This window comes from Strigops habroptila, chromosome 4 (genome assembly GCF_004027225.2).
Source record: "Strigops habroptila isolate Jane chromosome 4, bStrHab1.2.pri, whole genome shotgun sequence".
Lineage (NCBI taxonomy): Eukaryota > Metazoa > Chordata > Aves > Psittaciformes > Psittacidae > Strigops > Strigops habroptila.
This window is the reverse complement of record NC_046358.1, coordinates 53,927,317-53,948,818: the sequence shown is the minus strand read 5'-3', so window position 1 is coordinate 53,948,818 and position 21,502 is coordinate 53,927,317. Positions and strand designations below refer to the sequence as shown.

At 36.7% G+C, this 21,502-nt stretch overlaps 1 protein-coding gene across 19 annotated transcripts in view; it reads right to left on the bottom strand.

The window, feature by feature from the left end:
- Window positions 1-21,502, bottom strand: part of SOX6 (SRY-box transcription factor 6) — a 379,634-nt gene that overhangs the window by 143,546 nt on the left and 214,586 nt on the right. For all 19 annotated transcript variants that reach the window (XM_030481391.1, XM_030481392.1, XM_030481383.1 and 16 more), the window contains 2 exons: window positions 11,086-11,258; window positions 7,440-7,508 (listed from right to left, as the gene is read on the bottom strand). In XM_030481391.1, coding sequence (XP_030337251.1) covers window positions 7,440-7,508; window positions 11,086-11,258 — 242 coding nt within the window. The remainder of the gene's footprint in view (window positions 1-7,439; window positions 7,509-11,085; window positions 11,259-21,502) is intronic.

Sequence of the window (21,502 nt, the reverse complement as noted above, 5' to 3'; positions counted from 1 at the left end):
TTTTGCAATATTGCAAAGACTACGTTATGCAGACTGACAGAGGAGGAAATGCATTCTTGTACTACCAGAGGAATAGCACCAGAGGAGTTCAGAGGGGCATAATCTCTGCTACACTCTTTGGGAGCTAGACAAGGATGTCTGAATCAGCAAGCACTGAGGCTGCCACAGCATGTCGCTCCATGCCTGGCTGAAACAGGCAGACCACCAGCCGAGAGTGACCCCTGGGTAGTAGTACAGGTAGGTAGCAAATATTTGCTTGATCCTCTGCTGTTATTCAGGAGCTGGTATAATCTGCGCTTAAATTAACAGGGCTCAAATCTGAGGCCCTTCTATAAGTAAAGGTTGTAGAACGAGTGTTTGGACTCAATAGAATCAATGAGATTTTAGCCCCTGGCTCTGACAGAGGCACGGCTGAGAACAAGCCCTTAAACCGCTGGCAAGATTGCAACGCAGCACGCCCAGAGCAAATGAAGCAGCAGTACTTGAACTGGGGATGCCGGTCCCTTCATTTCCAATTTTAAAACATGTGTGGGAGAGAGAAAGTGGGAGGGCAGCTACTATCGTTTTCTGCACCAACATGAGCCTGAGAAACAATGACATTTACTCTGGTTTAACTAATTTCCACACATCAGATCGTGTTCGGCACCCGTGTGCCAAAGTCCTATTCTTCAAGTCTGTTGAAATACCACTTTCTGAAACATGTGTGCTAACATTTGGCCAACACCACCACAAGATCATTTTATTAACTTGTAGCTCATTTCATAGACTGCTGCTCATGTTGCTAACATATGCTATTCTACCATTTACTGCTCTATAATTAGAGAAGTCATATGAAAGAGATACACAAGGCTTAATTTTTGCATTAAATACAATTTGTTTAGACTCGGGTAGGCGAAACAAAGCTATTTAAAAGGAAAAGAAAACCATACAGTGAATTAGAAAACTGCAAGACAGCTAATTTAACTCTTAGAAGGTCACGATACAAATTTTTAAAAACCCAACCCCCACCCCAAGACTGCATACAGTTTTAAGGACTGTGTTAAGAGTCAAATCCAGAACTACTTTCTGCTTTGCCAGGATAAATCTTGCTTACAGGGGCTGAGGGCCTCAGGAGCAGATCAGCTAGAAGAATCCTTGTAACTAGGGGGCCAAGGTGCAAGACCAGAGGCTTAAGCATAGCACAGGAGGGGTGAACCTTTAGTACTCACAGTGTGTCTTTTTGCTTAGGTCACCACTGTGCTGTCATGCCACTTCTCTTTCCACACAGCTGACAGAGAAAATTCCAAGCCAGCCAGCCACGAAGATGGCTTTTGTTGGAAAAAGCTGGCCTATAATGGTTTGCTTGGGTAATTATCAAATAAACACTTTAGAAATCATTAATAAGACACTAGGTAATAATAAATAAACTACAAAACATTCAACTTTGATGTTTAGCATATTTGTCTTTCCTCCATTGGATTAGTTTCCATTTTCACTAAGTAAGTTAGGAGCTGGATGGGAGCTGCTGGATGGGGATGCCATGTCTACAGCAGAGCCCCATGAACTTGAATCAAAGATTTAGCAGTCAACTACACATTACAGGCACATAACAGCATTTCACTCTTCCATGTGTATACAACTGCGTTGCAGAATGGAGTTAGACATAGATTTTTTTTTTTTTTTAAACTGAACTGTTAAAAAAAAATAAAGAAAAGAAAAAAGATACCAATGACAGCTGGGAACCAATTCATAAGCAAACTGGATTTAAGGGAAATGTATCCTTTCCGCTGTGAATTAATAAACTGCAGCTATAGTTTATTAAGCCACCAGAATAATTTACATTTTCTACTGCCATAATCTTGACTGCTTATAAATTACAGTACTTTTACCTATTCTTTAATCCAGAAACATCATTATTAAAATGTTTGATGCGGGCTACAGTGCATCTATCATTACTTGTAAAAGTTAATTAGATTAGATAAAAGAAATAATTAGATTTGCATTTTTATCCTGGTTTTAAACTTCCAAAGAAGATCACAACAGTGTGCCTGTGGGCAATTAAAAACAGCATACACCAGTGATATATAAAGGCAAAAAAGGTCTGGTTTTTCTGGGTAATTCGTGATTGAAGATACAATTACAAAATATTTTAAGGGTTTGCTGAAGCTGGGGGCTATTCCTAGACTTCTAAGCTTTGTTTATAACTCTCGCTCTCTTTCAAGGGAGTATCTGATCTGCGTACCCTGCCAATAGAAGTATCAAATTGCTTTCAATGGCTTTATTTGGTACTGTTCAGAGCTTGCTGGAAGCAGATCAGTTTCATGATCAATAACTAAAAAAAAAAAAAGAAAAGAATAAAAGGCGGGGGAGAATATTCCCTAGTGCCAGAAGAGTAGCACTGCGATTGCTTTTTGCTTGTCAATGCTAAATACAGTTTACAAAGAGAGACAACCTCCATAAGCGTAACTGAACTGACAATAACTAGATTCCAGCTTGTGCATTTTCAGCAAGCTCACTGCAAGGAGCTTTAACCTGTTTCCAAAAGGTAATAAATGAAAGGTTCGGCTCTTAAAATTGGAGGTCAGTTACATACTTAATGACGAAGCATATCTTTAAATCTATTTCTACTATTATTACCCTAGCAAAAAAATTAATTAACCAGGTCAGGGAGGCTATGAGGGCTAATGCGGAATGTAATTATTCCTGATCTTTAGACATGTACTTCACATAAAGAGATAGTCCTTATTCAGCTCACCAGGTACCTGAATTGTCAGTAGTTAATAATGGATAAGAAGAGACTCATTGGTTCAGCCTCTTAAGTGTAAGTATGATTCAAATTACTCCTATTCAAGGACAGTTTAAATAGTTGTAACTTTTATGTTACTATTCTTCTGTTTGTTTACAATCACAGTAATCATGTTCACTCTTTCTGACTGAAAGAGAAAATTCAAGAAGATTAATATGAAACTACAACAGATGAATGTATAGAGTAAAACCTGTAAAAAATAATTAGGAATTATTTCTAGTGGCTGAATTAAAACAGAATACTTATGAGAGCAGAGGAAGCCAGTTTTTCTATGCAATGGAAATTGTACTAATTCAAACAGAAAATGAAATGCTCTGCAATGGCACTGAGCGTAGTACAGGGGAATAAGGTGAAAGGAAATGACCCAAATGAAAGCAATTTTGGACAGCTGTCACAGTAACACCATGACAAGTTTTTGCAGAGAAGCTCAATAACCGTTGCCCCTTTTAAAGATTTCAGCCACAATTTAGGACTTGTCCTAATGAAGCCTGCCCACCAGAGGAGGGAAGCCCTCAAACATTTATCCCTTACATATACACATACCCACACCCCGGAGGGAAATCCTAGCTAGAGCAAGATGCTCCAAGCATCAGTGAGATCAACTCCCCTGCTCAGCTGAACGTGGTGGGGTCAGAAGCAGTCCTCAAGCCTCAAACTGAAAGAACTGAATTCTGGCAACAAGGCACTGAAATCACAGGGATTTCAGGGCCTCAAGCAGTTTTCAAGGTTAGAACCGTCCTAGACATGCAAACCTTGCCTTCTTCTAGCATAGTCTTTTATGATGTACCACCAAATTCCTGCTTTAAACAGCTTTTTCCCCTTATCCCTAGAGGTTTTTGCTTTCACAGCATAAGCTAAGAGATGTCCTTTAAATAGTCTCATTTTGTCCCTTTTACTCTAAGAATGAATACATTTTATTGAACAAAGAAGAAAGCTCTTTAAAAAATCTGAATCAACCCAGAGACTGATATGTGTGCTCTTACTTGCCCTACAGTATTTTCTCAACTTTATTTCCACTAAAAGCAATGATTTCTCTCACAATTTTGCAGAATGGAGAACTTCATTTGTCATACTAGATTTCCTGACATCTCTGCGGACTCCTCTGTAGAAGAGTGTTTATAAGAGTGTTTATGACTATTATGAACATTTGAGCTGAAAAGTAATAATACACTGCATTTATTTGAAAAATTTCATTTAAGATTCTCAAAACATTACATTTGAATTGTGGAACAGGAAACAATTCGTCAAATTTCAGATAATCAGAGACAGAACTGAGAACAACTCCAGATTCTCACTTCTTTAGTAAAGAGACAAAACTGCTTTCCCCACCACACATACCCGGAAAGTAACATTAGCTTCACATAGAAAACATAAGATGATTTTTGCAGAACACTTAATGACCTCAGTACTCTTGAAATATCTATGTTGTTTTCATATCCTAAACCCAGCTAATGTCAAAGACTGTTGACAAAGTTTTGGATGTACAAGTCTGAAGTAAGGTGCCTCTGTAAATGGTCTTAAAAACAAAACAAAACCATAACTACATGAAATAAACAAACAAAAAATATACAACACGATGTAAATAATACATACCAAGTAACGAAAAGTCTCAGTAAATTAATCCAGGAGATGTCTAAGGAATTATGAGTTTTATTTAATATGGATTACTTCCATTTTTATATTTGGTTGACAGAAATTATTTAAACCCCACTTGAAGCCCTTTCAAATTGTTTGAATGGTTAAATAAACTGGATGCACATATTCGCAGAAATTATTGTTTAAGAATTAACACTGAATCTTAGAAGATGATGGTGGTACACTGTGTGTCTTGTGATGAAAACATTGCATCAGCAGTGCCCCACTCCTGCATTCTGAAGAACATACTGTACTTATTTCAAGTAGCTGTGCCATGAATAGGCCCATGCCCAGATGGAACTGGCATCTGTGATACTTGTATTTTGTTTTCTCTTCAAAAAGGGATTGTCAGGGAGTAGTACTATTGTTTTTCCATGCATACAATGTATAGACAAGAATCCACATCATTTTGTATAAGTAATCACTGTTTCCTGAAAATGGTTGCTGAAGAATGTCCTTAAACAAATGCACCTTCTGAATAAAATCAAGTAAGTTACTGGAGTTCCAAATTCTACCAAGCCCAAAAACTAATCTGAGAACGTAAATGTTTACTAGAAAATTGTTTTTTCCCCTCAAGCCACAGCGAGCATGATCCACCTAATCTCATTTCAGATCTCTATACTATAGGCATCAGCATGCATATCCTTTGTACTTAATGGAGAGAAACAACCATTTCAGGGAACAATTAATCTTACATATTTTAAATGTCTACTATAGTACAAGATGAATTGCAACCTAAAACTGTTCACTCTCTCTCCATTCACTATAAAAACAATCTGGAGAATTGAGACAGAGTCTACACTGCAGTTTTCTACTTTTTGATGAATTCCACTCAGAGAAACCAGTGTGACTTCAGTATTGGTATTGAGGTTTCCTGAGAAGATGCTAGGAAAGGACCTGAGAAAACCAGCAGAGCACTGTGTCCTTTACCTGCCTCTTGGTTTACTTCCATCTCATCTGTAGCCCTTAAGGAGCTACACATCTCAACTGCAACACTTGTCATCAATTCAATAGCAACAAACCTATTACGAACTGCAAAGGGAATTTAGCAAATAATTTTGCTCCCAAGCAACTCCTGGCTACCAAAGAAGTTGCCACAAAATTACTAATGAACAAATAAACAAAGAAGAACCATTTGGCTCACAAGCAAATGGACTATGTAAACTGGTGTTTAGCCTTCAAAATAATCTCCTAACAATTTTTTTTTTAGTAACATCTCCTCATAAGGTCAATGTATGTTTGGGATGGCATTTGTTCAACATGCCTAGTGCTTCATGCTGGAACCTACAATGTTCTTTGGGCAATAAGATGCCCACTACCAATCTGGCGAACTAACTGGGAAAGGAAGCAGACCTCACTGCCTCAAATACACTTAGATTCCTGTAAAGATAAATAAAGAGGCCAAACTACTGAGACCTATGGAGTAAGAGTAGCTCATATTGGCAAGAATTTTGAAACAAATATAGGGAAGGATCACCAATAAATAATTTAGCTCAGATGAACAGAACAATCATTAAAACACTTCTTTCCTTACATGTCTAGGAAAGGATGGGAAAGAAAACTTGGGGAGTTTTCAGCACTATGTAAGAGGAAAATTGGGAGTGAAGAAGAGAATGAACCTGCAACCTATTCCAAAATGAACCTGCAACATATTCTGAGACTGAGTTTCCCCAAGTCAGTGGAAGGGCAAAGCTACTGGAAACTATTGAGTCAATTGAAACATACAGTACCTTTGAACTTTTTACTGCAAAGCAGGATACTTCCCGGTAAAACATACCCACATCCTCTAAATAGGAACAAAAATTACCTGGTCACGATTCCCCATTCTGGGTCCTAATTCTTCAAGGAATTGAAAAAATTAGAAATTTCTCATGCAAATAACTGTTCTATTTAGCAGATAGCTATGTTTGTCTTAGCTCTTATGGCAAGTTAAGATTTTTTTTGTAGGATTCTTTGTTTTCTGAAACCAGACTTGCAAATGGCGTATTTTTTCCTTTCGCTATTCTTACATCTCTTCCATCCTTTATGTACATCTAATATGAACATGCATTCTTCCAACAGGCAATGGCAATTAACAGTGCTTTAAAATTCAATTGTGTCTTTCATCCCTGGTATCAATGCATTTATGTATGTTCATTAAACTCCTTTAAGTGTAACTGAAATTGTAACCTCTATTACAATATTTGCAAGAGCACTTACAACCATTCCTTTGGAATGACGGAAGGAAAAACTTCAGTTTTAGCATCTAGTAACATGGCAATCAGCTGATTAAGGAAAAAAGCTGACAGTCCAAGCTTATAAGAAATGATTTGCAGCACAATCATTTGTCAGACTAAACCAAAATAAATCAAAGAACAGGTCCATAGAAATGCTTTCAAAGTGGGAAGCTGAAAAGGTAATAGAGTCACATGTTAACAGTGCCTCTACCTACATGATGCTCCCTATATGTTTGCACAAAATTAAACCAGGTTCTGAGTACAAGTACACATAACTGAATACCTCCAGAACACAAAGGTACAGTTCCTCCAGAAGTACATGGGACACATATACCTGTGAGTATTTGTACGTCAGCACACTGGTCCCAGGGACCTAGTACTGTCTCAATGTCTATTATTCTATTCTACAGCTGTTAGCTTTAGTTAATAAAATGGAAAACATTTTTCTAACCTTCTTATATAGCAACTTTTGCCTTTGTAGAATAAAAGGAATTCTATAAACAATGATTGAGACTCTGCTTTTACTTCACAAAATACAAGTCAAACTGATTGCAGATTTCAGAATTACAGACGAGGTTTAAGAAACACTTCATAACTTACAGAAGAAAACTCTGCTTATTGAAGAAAAGCTCTTTCCACCAAAAAGATGTTTGACAACAATTTTCTAAGACACAAAGACCCTCCATAAAGAGCATCTTTACTGAGGCTTGTTAGTAAAGCATGTGGCTGCTTTATTTTAGATCCTTCCCTCTCCATAAGTGGAATTTAAGTATAATCAGAAGAGAGCAATAAAACACACTGACCTGAATTTGCTGCTGCAGTAGATTGATTTTGTGCTGCTGTTGCAGAAGTTGCTGCTGTTGTCTTGCAATCTATGAGAAATAAAATTGCCATTAAATTAAAACAGTAATATTGAAACTTCAATATTATTGAGAGAAAACCACCTTATTAGCTATTCTTTATTATGTTTTTATTAAGCATTTTTTATTTAAAAAAAAATAAATTAAGGATATTTTAGGGGTATGTGATGCAAACACTTTAAATGCAACATAAAAATCTTGTTAGCCAGTAAGAAATATGTATTTTAAACACTTGGGCCTTAATTCCACAAAGCACAGAAACATGGGTTTAGCTGTGTGCACATGAATAATCTCATCACTATTCAACAAAGCGTTTAAGCTTGTGGTGATCTTTGACTATGATGCATTACTGTAAGCTACAATAGGAATGAAACACATGCTTAAAATTAAGTGCTGTGCTGAATGGGGATGGGATTACACAGGTGTTTAAGGTTAAACACACATTTTCCTGCTTTGCTGAACTGAAGCCTTAGCTGGTGCTGAATAGTGAAACATCTATAAATACAAGCTCCTAGGGCAAGCTTCTCTAACTTCATTCACAATGAGCAGCACATTACTTCCTTTGTAAATCTCAAAGTCTTCCTTGGAACTACTCAAGTAGGGCCTCATTCTGTACAAAAGCAGTACCTGATACTCAGTAACTCATCTTCAGCACAATCCTGTGAAATATGTAGATATTCTTACCCTCATTTGATAGATTCAGTAAGAGATCTGGAGGGTAAAGTTTCACTCTATCTGTTCTCTAACATACACGGGGAGAAGCAAGTGTTCAGGGCAGGGAACACTAAGGAGAGAGAACCTACCACAAACACCCCACCATCTGAGTCCCACAAAGAATCTAAAATCAGCATGCAAGAGCAGAAGGGAAACAGGATCCAGGCCTCAGATCACAGAGCTTCTTCCTGCAAGGGGTAGCATGGACTGCAGCAATGCGGAAAAAGCTGCAGGGAGCTGAGGCAACAACTGGACTTCTGCTTTAGAAGCGTAACTATGCAGCAGATTGAAACAAGGACAAGATTTGTGTTTCCTGGAAACCCTACCTCAGCACTTCTGCTACTTTCATTTCTTAAATATAATTTCCCCTCCTATAAATATTTATCTAGAGCAGAATAACCACATAAAACAGCAAGAAGTGGTGGCAAAGGTAGTTTGGTCACTCAAATCCACTGTTTCAGTTTTGGCAAACCCCCTCCTGATCTCCTTCCCTCTCCACCATTTTCTGAACACACTTACTTTTGTCATAAACAGAGAAAGGCAAGCAAAATGTTTTTATGATTAAAAAATACAGGAATGTAGCAAGGTTGATTTGGAAATAAACAATCACGTAGTTTTAGTGCAAACTGTTCAGATTAATCCAAAAGGAATCTGCAGTTGCATGTTAACAGCTTGTAATTGTGCACACAGGGATCAAGTCTCATTTCCTCAATCCCTCACTTTGTCACCTGGAAATAACTGTAATTTTTTCCACTGTTACAGTTAAAATTCACTTTTGTATGGGAGATCAACACAAAATTCATAATATTTTATGTCTTGCATATGACCTGAAGGAGGCAAACTAAGGTCTACATGATTCTGGGGCTGGATTAAGGCAAAATGCCTCACAGAAAAGGAATCGGGCAACTATCATATCCCACTACACTGATGCTTGTAAGAGGGATTGAACTCCCTTTATGAGCCTGTGTTCAAATATTTCTGGACAAATTTCCCAGTGAAGTCAATAAAAATATGGCAGATGAAGACATGAAGAAGCATGCCCTAGTCTGCTAGTGAAAAACGTAGTTCAAACAGAGCTAGCAGACTGTGTGCCCAGGTAACCTAGGGGCAGCTCCTAAGACCTCAGATCATCTATTGCCAGATCAGTGGTCAGCAGCACTGTTTACATTTGGAAAAGCAACTCTAAAGGTAACTGTGCTACAGAGAATATTTAAAATCCTATATGAGTGCTTGAGTTACTATTTTTAATGAGCAATGTACCAATTGTGCTATTCCATCTCAAAAGTGTAGTGCTTGTCACTAAAGATAAGCTCCGTTGGGTTCATGTCCATGTTGTTTCTGCTGCTAAGATCTCAGTGAAGGTAATAGAAAGATTATCATGATATTCAGCTTCAGAAAGGAATTATTTGTAATTTCACATTGAAATCAGACACCACATGGAGCTGCATCATGAGTGTTTCTTTCTGAGTGCTGTATCTTTTTTCACAGATACACAGTAGCTTTTGTCCAGAATTGTTTGGTGCTACTGGTGACCTGGCTACTTAAAATGGGAAGCTATGGCCAAGGCAAGGATGAGATTTTTGTTTCCGTGTGCAAAGGCACTGATCTGCTGGAGTTCAGACTGCTTGTGAACAGCTTTTTGTACTTGTATGTACAATATAATACCTTTTGAATAGGCATTTTCTGATGAAAACCAGAAATATACCCAAAAGCATCTAATGTCAATGGTTCCTCTTAGATGGAACAGTACTGTGATAGAAAATGTATCCAACACCCCACAATGCAATTACCATAGCATAGTCTTGATGTATAGGCTTGACACAGTAAAGTAGGGTACACAAGCACCATGCGGCTCAAATTCTGAATTTTATTTGCCTATCGGTTGAGCTACATGCTCGCTTCATTGAGCATGACAACCTAGTTTTAAGTGTCATTTAATTTTCATTTTGAAATATAATTACAAAGTGTTCACTGTAAGATATCACTCGTCTGCAAATGTGTCAAGATTAATTTGTGCTAGCTTATTCACAAGTGTCAATAGTTAATTACTGTGTCATCTCTGGATGGCTAAATGACATTCTAACTTCTGATTTTTTACAGTGTTCCTTTATGTTATTTTCCATTAGGGGATGAGTCCATATTCCTACATGTGGGCAAATACTCAAGCACATAAAATACCAGACGTCACAACTCATTAAAATCAACAGAGCATATATTGCTGTATATATCCTATAAAATACATTTAACTGAAAAGATAATTCTAGTAATAATGTCAGATTCCTAAAAACCACACATTAATTTGGATCTGTCTGATCTAATGCCTAGGGGACTGGTATATGGAATCACTGTTGTTACACTTTCGTACAATGAGAAAAGGACAGCTCTTCGCACAACTGCATCTTTTCTTGTTGTTTTTTTTTTTTTAAAGAAACCTCCCAAAACCCCAAACAAACAAACAAAAAAACCCACAAAAATCCCCAAATCAAACCTTACTTGTAGAAGATATTTGAAGGTTTAAAGATGCTTAAGGTTTTTTGTTCAATTATTTTCTTGTCAAAAAGAGGAAGAGTTAAATAATGGTTATAGTCTGGCTTATTTGTAACTCCCAAATTTGCATCTCAATGCAAGGAACAAGAACTGTGAAATCTATGAAATGCCATTTATTCTAAGAAAGAAATTATTTATTTGAATGCCCACACCCACTTTTTTTCCTCGGGGTCCTATAATATTTCCCCTTTCTGGAAAAAGATGTCATTCCTGAAGATATTTAACCTTTATTAACAAAAAAAGATAAAAGGAAGCACCATGCAGAACAGTGTTTATGATAAGCATTCTGCATGAAACATTTTTGCAGGTTTCTTTCTTGGAGCCTCACCTGTTCTTGCTGTTGGCGAGCAAGGTCCATTTGCTGCCGTTGTTTTTCAATTTGTGAGGCTGCCAGCTTTTTCTGTTCATCATGGGCAGCCAGGAGCTGCTCCCGTAAGCTGATCAGCTGGGTGATCATAGTAGAGAGCTGTCGCTCTTTTTCTGCCAGGCTTTCTGGTGTACCTAAATGTGCAGGAAAGATTTACTGTAAATATGAGATAGGCAATAGTTACCAAGCAATAGTCACAAAAAGAATGGCTGAATTGCCGACATGCTTATTTCAAGTGGCAGCTTGCATATATATTTTACTAACAAATCCCAAAAGAATAATCTAGCACATAGCTTTGCTGTGCTTGAAGCAGTGGAGGATATAACAAAAATTGGAGCAGAAAAGATACAGAATATTTCTTTTTTTCTGACAGGAGTAATTAACGATACACTGTATACAAATCCCTATATCTTTTCCATCGAAATCTGCCCAGTGTGATAAACACAGTCACAGTTTATTAGACGTAATTTTCCTTCACTTTATATACTTAGCTGTGGGGTTTTGGTTTTTTCCCCCCAAGTATGTAAAAACACTAAAAAAAAAAAAATAAAATTAAAAGACACTGTTCAGTGGAAGGAGCAGTTTAATAGTTTATTGATCATTTCTCTAAAATACCCATATATCTGGTAGGTCATTTGAGTAAATGTAAGCTTTGGTTATGGAATGTGAATTAAAAAAGAGCTTTACTTGTCCCTAAGAGAAATGGCTAACCTGAGAAAATGGCTTAAAAATTTTCTTGTAACTTTCAAAGTTTACTCTACAGAGAGCACTTAATTAATATGAAACTACGGTACATTTATTCTTTGCGCTAATGATGCTTAATGATCTGTTTATGGGTAAATTGCATGGGTCTCCTAAGTAAAGAGTACAGGGTCCTTTTGCAAATCAATCCAAAATATCCTATCTTATGTATGAACATATTACTCTGTCACAAACAGCACATCAGGTCCTATATTTTGAGTTGTATACTGCATTTCCTTGTATGAGCATCTCAGACCCACAGCTCTGTAAGACGTAATGTAATTACAGTAAGGTAGCAGTTCAGAAATATTGGAAAAGCATCTGAAAGAGATTTACAGTTGAAAGTGGGATAAATGAAGCAATTTTATGTTGTACAGGAGAACTGAGGGAGAAGTCAATCAAATCAAGAACTAGGTCTGTAATCTGCCACAGTGATACGAGAAATGGCACAAAAGAGAGGGTATTATACTTCCTGTCTTCCATTCAAAATAGAGGACTGTGATAAAGAAGTCACAGGACTTCTGAAGAGGAAGAAAATCTGTGAGGAACAGGACCTGGGAGGGAATGGAGAAACTGTCACCAAAATTATGACTCCACCTTCTTCCCAGGAGTAAGATGGATACCTTTTAGGGAAGCAAAGAAAGACGTTGACAGGTTTCATAAGGAGTGGGAAGACAAAACAGGTGAGAAGCAGGTGAGAAACCCAAGATACTCTGCTACTTACATTATGCTATAACGGGACCAATATGATTCTTAAACAGAATTTCATTTGCAAAAGCAGCATACAAGAAAACCTCTGTCTGAAATTTTTTTCCATTGAAAAAGAAACTGCATGGCTGAAGTTATCCACTCTAAACAAAGCAAACTTCCAGTAAAAAGGGTACCTGTTTTTCTGTTCCTTTCTTAATTGCATTTAATGACATAAATTACAGAAAATATTCAATTTCTTAGCCATTGTTAACTATCTTAGTTTTAAAAGAGTCTGCAACAAACTGATGTTCCAGTACCCTGTAATGCCAAATCTTAATTCAGTATACATGTGACATGGGCCTCCACACAAGGAAAAATTAGTAACTTCTGTTGCAGTAGAAGGTTTAGAAATGGTTAGTAATTTTCTCAGTCACAAGAAGTATGATAGTAGCGTGAAGTTAAAGCTGAAAGACACTTTTGTATTCAGATCAATTCATTGCAAAACCTTAGTGTGAAATGCATGACTGAAGCAAAAGAGTCCTGTGCAAAAAGTTGTTTTAAAACAACAAAAATAAGAAGATTTTTGAGAGGAAGCTTAGGCAGGTGTGGGGCCAGGAAAACGTCTGCACTGAAGATAGATACTGCCTTGCCATGATCCATTAGCTTGTCTTGAGCTCTACACTGTCACCATGAGCTCAATTATCTGCAACTTCAGCATAGACTTACCTTAACCTTCTTAAACTGTATTATTCAGTCTTGAAGATTTTGCATCATGGATCAAAGGTTATTTAGGTGCTTTTTAATATGTTACTGTATACTGAAATTCATTTTCATGGATAAAAGACTGTTTTGCTAAAGAAAAACTCCCTTGCCCAACCACTCCAGCTATTTTAAAAAGCCAATGGGAAGCAACCTGGTGCCTCAAATGATACTTATTGCCATCCACTGGCACCTGGGAAACCACAACCTGAGACTTTCACATCTGTCAAGCAGCTTTGGCATTGTAATGCAGGCCCCTGATCTTACAGTCATAAAATATTTTACACACTCAAAGCAGACATTAATCTCCTGCTCCTTTTCAATATTATTCTGTATACATGTACTTGCTCCATAATATGAGTAGAAAGCTACCACAAAGAATGCTTGCTAAGGCTACAAAGCATTTGATTATTTTGTTATAATTAGTTAGAACAATTTGATATAGTTGCAGCAAATTCCGCCCCCTCCCCCCCGATTTTACACAATAGCAGGCAGAAGTAACTGTTCTTTTTCAGGAATTCATAGTAATATTTTTTCTTTCCCTTTTGCCCCCAGAGAAACACATCTGAAGTGAATGACCCCATTTAAAGTACTCTTTAGTTTGTACTGTGCTATGTAATCCAAAAACAGAATAGAACTGATGACCACAAAATGTACACTGTGCTCCTGGAAAATAATGAGACCTCCATGAAGCTCCAAGACACCTAACCAAACACTGCTTACGACAAGAAAAAGCATAAGATGCAGAATGTTGTTGTATGAATGGGGGGGAGAAGGTCTAATTTAATTTTAGAGTGGAAAACCCCAACCATTATTTCACAGTTTGAATACCAATAAAAACAAACTTGCTCAGAATGCAGATCAGATTGAGCTGATCTGGCTGGGCCAAGAGAGGTCATCAGTAGCTGTGTGCCATCATCATCTGTTTTGCATCCACTTACAGCAAGAAATGAGATTCCTAAACTAATTACTAGTAAATAATCTGCTGCTGCTGACTAGAAATATCTATAAATAAAATAAAAATATAGCTATCTGTAAAATGTATTTGCCATAAAAGCAGATAAAACAAAAAGCTGAGTAAAAAATATACGGTAAGTATGCCAGCTTCTGTAAAATATTTTATATCACAGTGCTCTCTCTGTTCTAATCCTATTCTCTTACTCCAAAGATAGCAGTGCATTTTTTTTTCATAGGGTCTTCCTTATCCCCAAAACACATCTGTCTTGAGTTTCTCTCCGATTTGTCAGGTGGATCAGTGCTCCCCAGGGCCTGCTCCATCTGAAGTATTTTAATTTGACTAAACACCTGATTTATTTTATCTCTCCGATGAGAAAGGCAGTTTGTCTTAATAGAGTCTGTCAGCCTACAGTCCCATTCACAGCAATTTACAGGCAGCCAGGGATGCTGGAAAAGAAGAGTGCTGTGATTCTGTATTTTATCCTCCTCCAGAAAGCACCTAAAAGCAGCTATTCACTGCTACTGCATGTGGCATTTTAGAACTGAATTAGCTTTTTATTCAAGTAACTACACTTGTTGTGAATAGCTTATCTGTAAAATTGCTACATTCACTACTGATTTTATTAACCTTTGGCTCGATCACAAAATGGTCTTCAGTTAGGAAAGACCTTTAAAATTGACACATTTTTCTTAGAGGCCTTTATTTCAGTGACTTCAGATATACTGAATTTGATCCATTGACTCCCTTTCCCAGCAGAATTTAAAATTTTGAGTGTTGGGGGAAGCTGAGTGTTTAAGGACTTCTTTTTAAAATGAAAATGTAACAGTTTCATCAAAAGTTCAGAAAAAATAGTTATTAATTTTGTCATTATAATCATAAGGTGAAAAATAATTTGGTTGTAGCAATATTTTAATTTTTCCTTGTATGAATGTTATTTTAGCCTTTATTTTGCATGGATTTGAGCACAAATAGAGATAAAATGGTCAGACTGGACAGAACTAAGGCATCAAAGAGAACTTTTGAGAAATTCCGGTCATAGGTCAATCTAACCAGGAGTGAGAAAATAAAAAGTAGTTACAAATCTGCTGAAAGAGAGAGAAAAGTTCAACTTCTGGTCTAAAATTAGATTTAGAAAGAAAGAATTCTTTGGCAAAAGCCTACCTTTTAAAACTGATCACAATACTACATGATTTCTGGTACACAAAGTAATAAAGATAGTTGTATACCTTATGATGCATTTAATAAAAACCCTAAACATCATCTTGCATTTTATCTACCTAGATTTCTTTAAGCATTGCAAAAAAGATTAAAAACCTAGTATCTTGTCAGTACAGATACATAACACTACTACAGTTCCTATATACATCTCTACCTTATCACCTTTCAACATTTCTATTACCTTTTACTACATATTCAGTCTATACACAGATGTAGCTCCATGACGACAAACACAGCAGGCTTTTCAGTGTTAAATTTGGAACTGTCCTTGTGGCAAGTTGTCATGAGATAGAGGGAGAGTAATAACTGCTTGTAAGGGAAAAAAATAAGCAGGAATAACAAAAAATAGACTTCTAGACTTACATAGTATAATTTAAACTAATCTCTTTGACACTCAGCAAAAGAAAACAAGATAAAACCACATATACTTTCAAGTGAATAAAAGACAAAATGCTGGAGTCATAAATAAGCCAAAAATTTATAGGCATGATCCAAAGCATGCAGAAGTAGGGTTCCTAGCTGTGACACGAAATTACTGTGGGTTCTTGAATGTGCTTGCCTTAGTTTCCCAACATGTACACACAGTAAAAAACTACCAATAAGAAGGGTTTATACCTGGTTAGTTAATGCTTCTGAAGTGCTTTGAGATCTTTGCATGGAATCTCTACACAGCTGCAAAGTATTATTGGTTCTCTTGAATTCTGTGATTAGTGTAAAGCATGACAAATATCATGATTGTTTATGCACTGCATCTAAACTAACTTCTGCTCCATGTACTTACAGGAAATACAAATTAATAAATCACTAATGATTAGTCCTGTTATGTTTTTAGAATAAACACATAGTGTGACTTTTAGGAAAACAAGAGACAGTAATGCAAGAAAGAAGCGTAGACTTTGCCAGAAATCAGGAAGGGTTTTAAATCACATAACTGAAGTTCCACAGTATCATTAACCAAAACAATTCAACCAACAATCAAAAATGATCTTGAATCAAGTTAAGCAATTTCAGCTTAAAAAAAAAAAAAAAAAAAAAGCCTTTTTGAACTGATTCCTGTGGTAGGTTGGGTTTTGGTTTTTGTTTTGTTTTGGGTGGGGTTTTTTTGTTTTATTGTTTTTTGTTTTTTTAATGCACATTGTTTGAAAAGAAAGCAAAACCACAATGCTAGACATAAAAGAAATTGTATTTGATCTTAGCTGCCCAGAGATAACCTGGTTAAACCATTCTGTCTAACGCAGCAGTCTGCAGCACACATCAGATAGGCTGTGATGTCTCTACTTCACAGGCTCTGTCCAGCATTTAGCATTTACCCTTTTTTGATTGGGTCACCTTTTAAATGCCACAAAATAGGGCAACAAAAGTCAACAAAAATAAACAGGCAAAACAGAAAAAAGTAACAATCTAATGGAAGGGCTTCGGAGATAAAAGTCACTTTGTGAGGGGTGCCTGCCTAAGGAGCCCCCTTGCCATTGCAGTAGCATCTAATTTGAGTTCTAACCCAACAACAGTTTAAAAAGCTTTCCACTCTAAAGGGCCCCAAGTGCATCATAAAGATAAAGCATTTCAGTAGAAAACAGCCACAAAGACCTCTATTATCTTATCAGTCTTTGGTTACAACAGCTGAACCAATATGACTAAGTTCTGAATGACTTTTTTTTCCCCCTTCTTTTTATAACACTAGAATACTGGAATTTCTTTATTTCATGATCAGTTAGCAATTATTGATGTCCCTATATGCTACCGCCCAGTCCTTAGTCAATAAAAAGTTTCATAAATGCTTCCATTGTGCTTTGTAGCATCCCAGTGCAGAAGGCAGTACAGCAAACATGTCCAGCATGCAAACAACACCGGATAGCTTCTCTTGTGAAGGTGTGAGATCCCCCCACTCCCTTAGGTCTCAAAATGATTCTGTGTTTTAAGCTTTGGACAAGGAAAAATTAATACCCTATGTCCATAAACAGTAATGGGAATTAATATTAGGAACTACTGAAAACATTTGGTAGAGAGAAATCTGTTTGTCAGGTTTAGAAAAACAAAACATAAATTAGATATGCTTATGAGAAAGATGAAAATGCTTTACTGACAGTCTTCAGGATTCATCCTAGTTTCACATATACTAAACCTCAGATGCTTAAGTAATTTCTTACATGGGAGCAATTTGAAACTAATCTGATTCACAAAATAGGAGAGTTTTAATACAATCCTAAACTTACCATAGGCCAAACTGTCTTTATTAGACTAGCCATAAAATTGCAGGTAGCACAGTGAATATGAAAGCAAGGTCATAATGATCCTTCATTTTCCCATGTCAGTATGGTCACAGACAGGTAAGCAAGAAGGCAAGGACCCACTGTTGCATGATTAGCTGCACCTCCATCACCACAGCCACCTCTCTGGCTCTGTGCAAATTTAGCTGCTGCCATGTCTCACAGCAAACATCAGGGTCCTACACCTGCTGTTAGTTTGGATCATACCACGTTTTTCATCCAGTGCACACATACATCTTGCCTAACCAGGAGAGATAGTACATGTGCAGAAGAGCAATGCACATCCAGATCTCTCCCTGACACCGGGCTGGGATAGAGACAGGAGTCCCTGGGTCTAAGTGCCCTCACAACTCCTAACTTCATCTTTGCACCTCTGAGTTTCAAGTTCAAGTGTATCCTATTCAACCATTTAATGTGTCACACTGAGAGAGTTTTTTCCCTTCTCAAAAGAATCTGAAGGTTATATCCCTTCTTCAGACTACACAAATCACAGATCAATTTATTCTGTGTTAAGAATGTATAAAGAATATATATTAAGAATATATACAAGCATGTATGTAGTAGTCTAGCTGAATATTTCCCCTAAATATTTGCCATAACCCGATGGCAACTGGGGCAGGCTTACCTGACTTAGCATTTGCCAGCAAATGATTCTACCTTAGCTTTGCTCCTGCAAATAACCACCTCTTCTGAGACAATGTTTCTTTTGTGGTTAACATTTTTTTGATCTCATGTGTTCGCCAGACTTTTTGTTCTTGCGTTGTTCCTTAGTAATTCTCAAGCGTTTTCTCAGGAATATCTCATATTCAGAGGTTTTCTTCCTTGGTTGTTTTACACAATGGTTCTAATCAAATTCATAAAATAATTTCTTTACATTCATAAAAAAATTTCTGCAGTGATGAGATCAGCATAAACAAGTTACTACCAAACAGCTCCAAAACTGTCAAAGTAATCTGCTAGGCAAAGGACTGGATTGAGTAGTGCCTGGTTAGCTCATGGAGTACAATGGTACATTACGCCATTTTTAGGGATGTGGTGAATCCACAGTTGAGTCCTAAAATGTAATTCACATCAGGAATGTAGGAAAGAATGTGATGTTAGCCAGAACTTCAACCTCCCCCTCCTCCAAACCAGTGCCCAGCAAAAAGTGGAATTCCAACAAATCTCTTGGACTACTTACTTTCTTTCACACATGTGAAAAGAAGAACTCTGAGATAAGCCTTGAAAGATATTAACTGTTTAACTGAGATTTTGTTACTATTTCACATATACAATTCTATTTTAGTATTGTTTGTTGTTAAAAAAAAAAAAAAGAAAGAAAAACTCCCCAAAACTTTAGCCAGTTGCCCACATTCTTGGAATTATTCTTGAATTCCGGAAGAACTTGTCATCCTACATTCTAAATAATACTAGAACTACATATTAAGTGTTACTTCAAGTACATATTAAGTGTTAATTCATGCATGTGTATGTGGAAGAAAGAAGATGACAATTTTTTTAATAAATTATACATAGGGCTTTTCAGCAGCAAGTAGAGATTTGGTTATGGATGCTTTAATGCTTTTAGTGGGTTTAGAAATGCTTCATATATACTCAGTATGAAGTTTTCAGACTCTGTGGAAAAAATATGATAATACTGGATATAAACAGCGAAATATGTATTATACATCGCAACTAAAAGCTCGCAGCCAACTTGGTTTTGCTGAATTAGAATATAGCGACATAGCAGAGGCAACAGGCTATGAGTAATCTGTACAGTGATATAAACACTAAAATATGATGTAAAGAGAAATGAAAAATGAGTAGGTTTATTTTGTTAACTGAGAAGACTGTAGCCCAGGGCACAGCACACCAAAACAAAATTAACACCGTGGTGACATATAGAGAACAAAATCTGTATTACTAATATTATTAAGGACTCTAATGCTCAATTCCATTGCTTTTAAAGTAAGAAAATTTACATACAAGAGAGGAGAAAAGGTGATCCATCCGCTTAAGATACTCAGGAATTGAGAAAGCTGAAAATATATCCTGACCCTCAGTTTCAGTTTTGCCCATTTAAATAGCGATGACAGTACTTCCCTGGATCAGGGAGGTGAATGCTATTTTGAGGATAGTAAAAGTGTAAAAGGGTATAAATTCTAAACTGTATTTGTGGGCCATAGAACAGGATGAAAAGGTATATTAAAGAATAAAAAATCCAAAGGATAAAGGAGGCATTGGAAGTTAAAAGAATACATAAACAGAAAAAAAATAGATAAAATCTAACTGCCATGTAATTATATAACAGTTCCTTTTCTGTAGAGAAAACACACTGAGCTGCCAGAAACTGTGTTAATAAGGATAGCAGAAATACTTGAACGTCACAGTAGGAATAAACTTTCAGGATCAGAACATTCTCTGTGCAAACATCCCCACACAAATCATGCTTACCAGGTTTTTTTGTGGAAGTTAATATCTGAAGCAAAAATTGCACAAGATTGGTTCACCTTTTGTCATCAGAGAAGACATATTAAGTGCAAAACACAATAGCAGACCAATGTTATATCTTCCTCAAGCAGATGAGAAAGTCTTTAAAATGGTTGGAAAGTTAAATCTGTAAGTTCTCACATTTGCAAGGGCTCTAATCCATTTGTCTTATTGAGAATTGAAGTTCTCACATAGCAAACCAGGGGAAGTCTCATAGGCAAATCGAGATATCCAAAGTTTTTCCTTCTGAATGAAGATGGGACACAAATACTAAATATCAGAAAAATCAAGTACCTCAATAATAATGATCACAGTGCTTGTAGCTTGTTCATTACACTGGAATTAACAGCTCAGCAGGACTAATTCTCTCTTCACATTATTTACACAATACATGTAGATCCAGAAACTTCAGTAGAAATATCCATTATTTACCATGGTATGAGAACTGATCCCCATGTTGCCATAAACAGTAAGTGAAGCCAGTTGTCTACCTTCCCTATTATTTTATCTCTGAACCTGACTCAAAACACATGGGCTCTTTCATCAGCTTTGGCTGAATTTTGCAATTGTCGGAGGACCAATAGAAGAGGTGTCAAATACAAATCCAAAAAAATCATCACTGAACATTATGGAATAACGCTGGGTTTAATGACATTCTACCTCTCCTCGCTATATTAGGTATGTAGAAATGTTAGTAAAGAAGCCTATACATATAAATATATTCTATTAACTATCCCAGTTTTAAGTCCGAGACTGCTTTGTCCTAATGTTTGACTTACAAAACTGTACATAGTATTAGAAATTTTATATGCACTTTCTTATTAAACTGATAACTCTCTCCATGAGCATCTTATAGTTTAATGCGAAACTACAGATGTGAAACTGAGAATGAGGTGCTTACATACAGAAATGCTGCCGCACCTTTCACACCAGCTTGAGAGTTCGAACATAATGGCATTTTGCCCTAAACATTATTTTGCTTTCTCGATATTTTTTTTTCTCTCTCTTCTGACTCATAAAATGTACTGAATGGAGTTCTGCTGCACTAGCAGTGTCACTATATCTTCATTTAGTTAAGTAATGTCTTAGAAGTTTGAAATCAATGGAAAATCCCTACCCTTCATTTCCGGGGGGGGGGCGAAATTAGTTCTAGATTTCTAGATTAGTATTTGCACCTGCCTTGAGGAATGGGTGGTCTGACACACAAATGCTAAGCCAGCTCTAACATTCATATAAAACATTGCAGTAAAAGGTGTAACATACTTTTTTATAACTT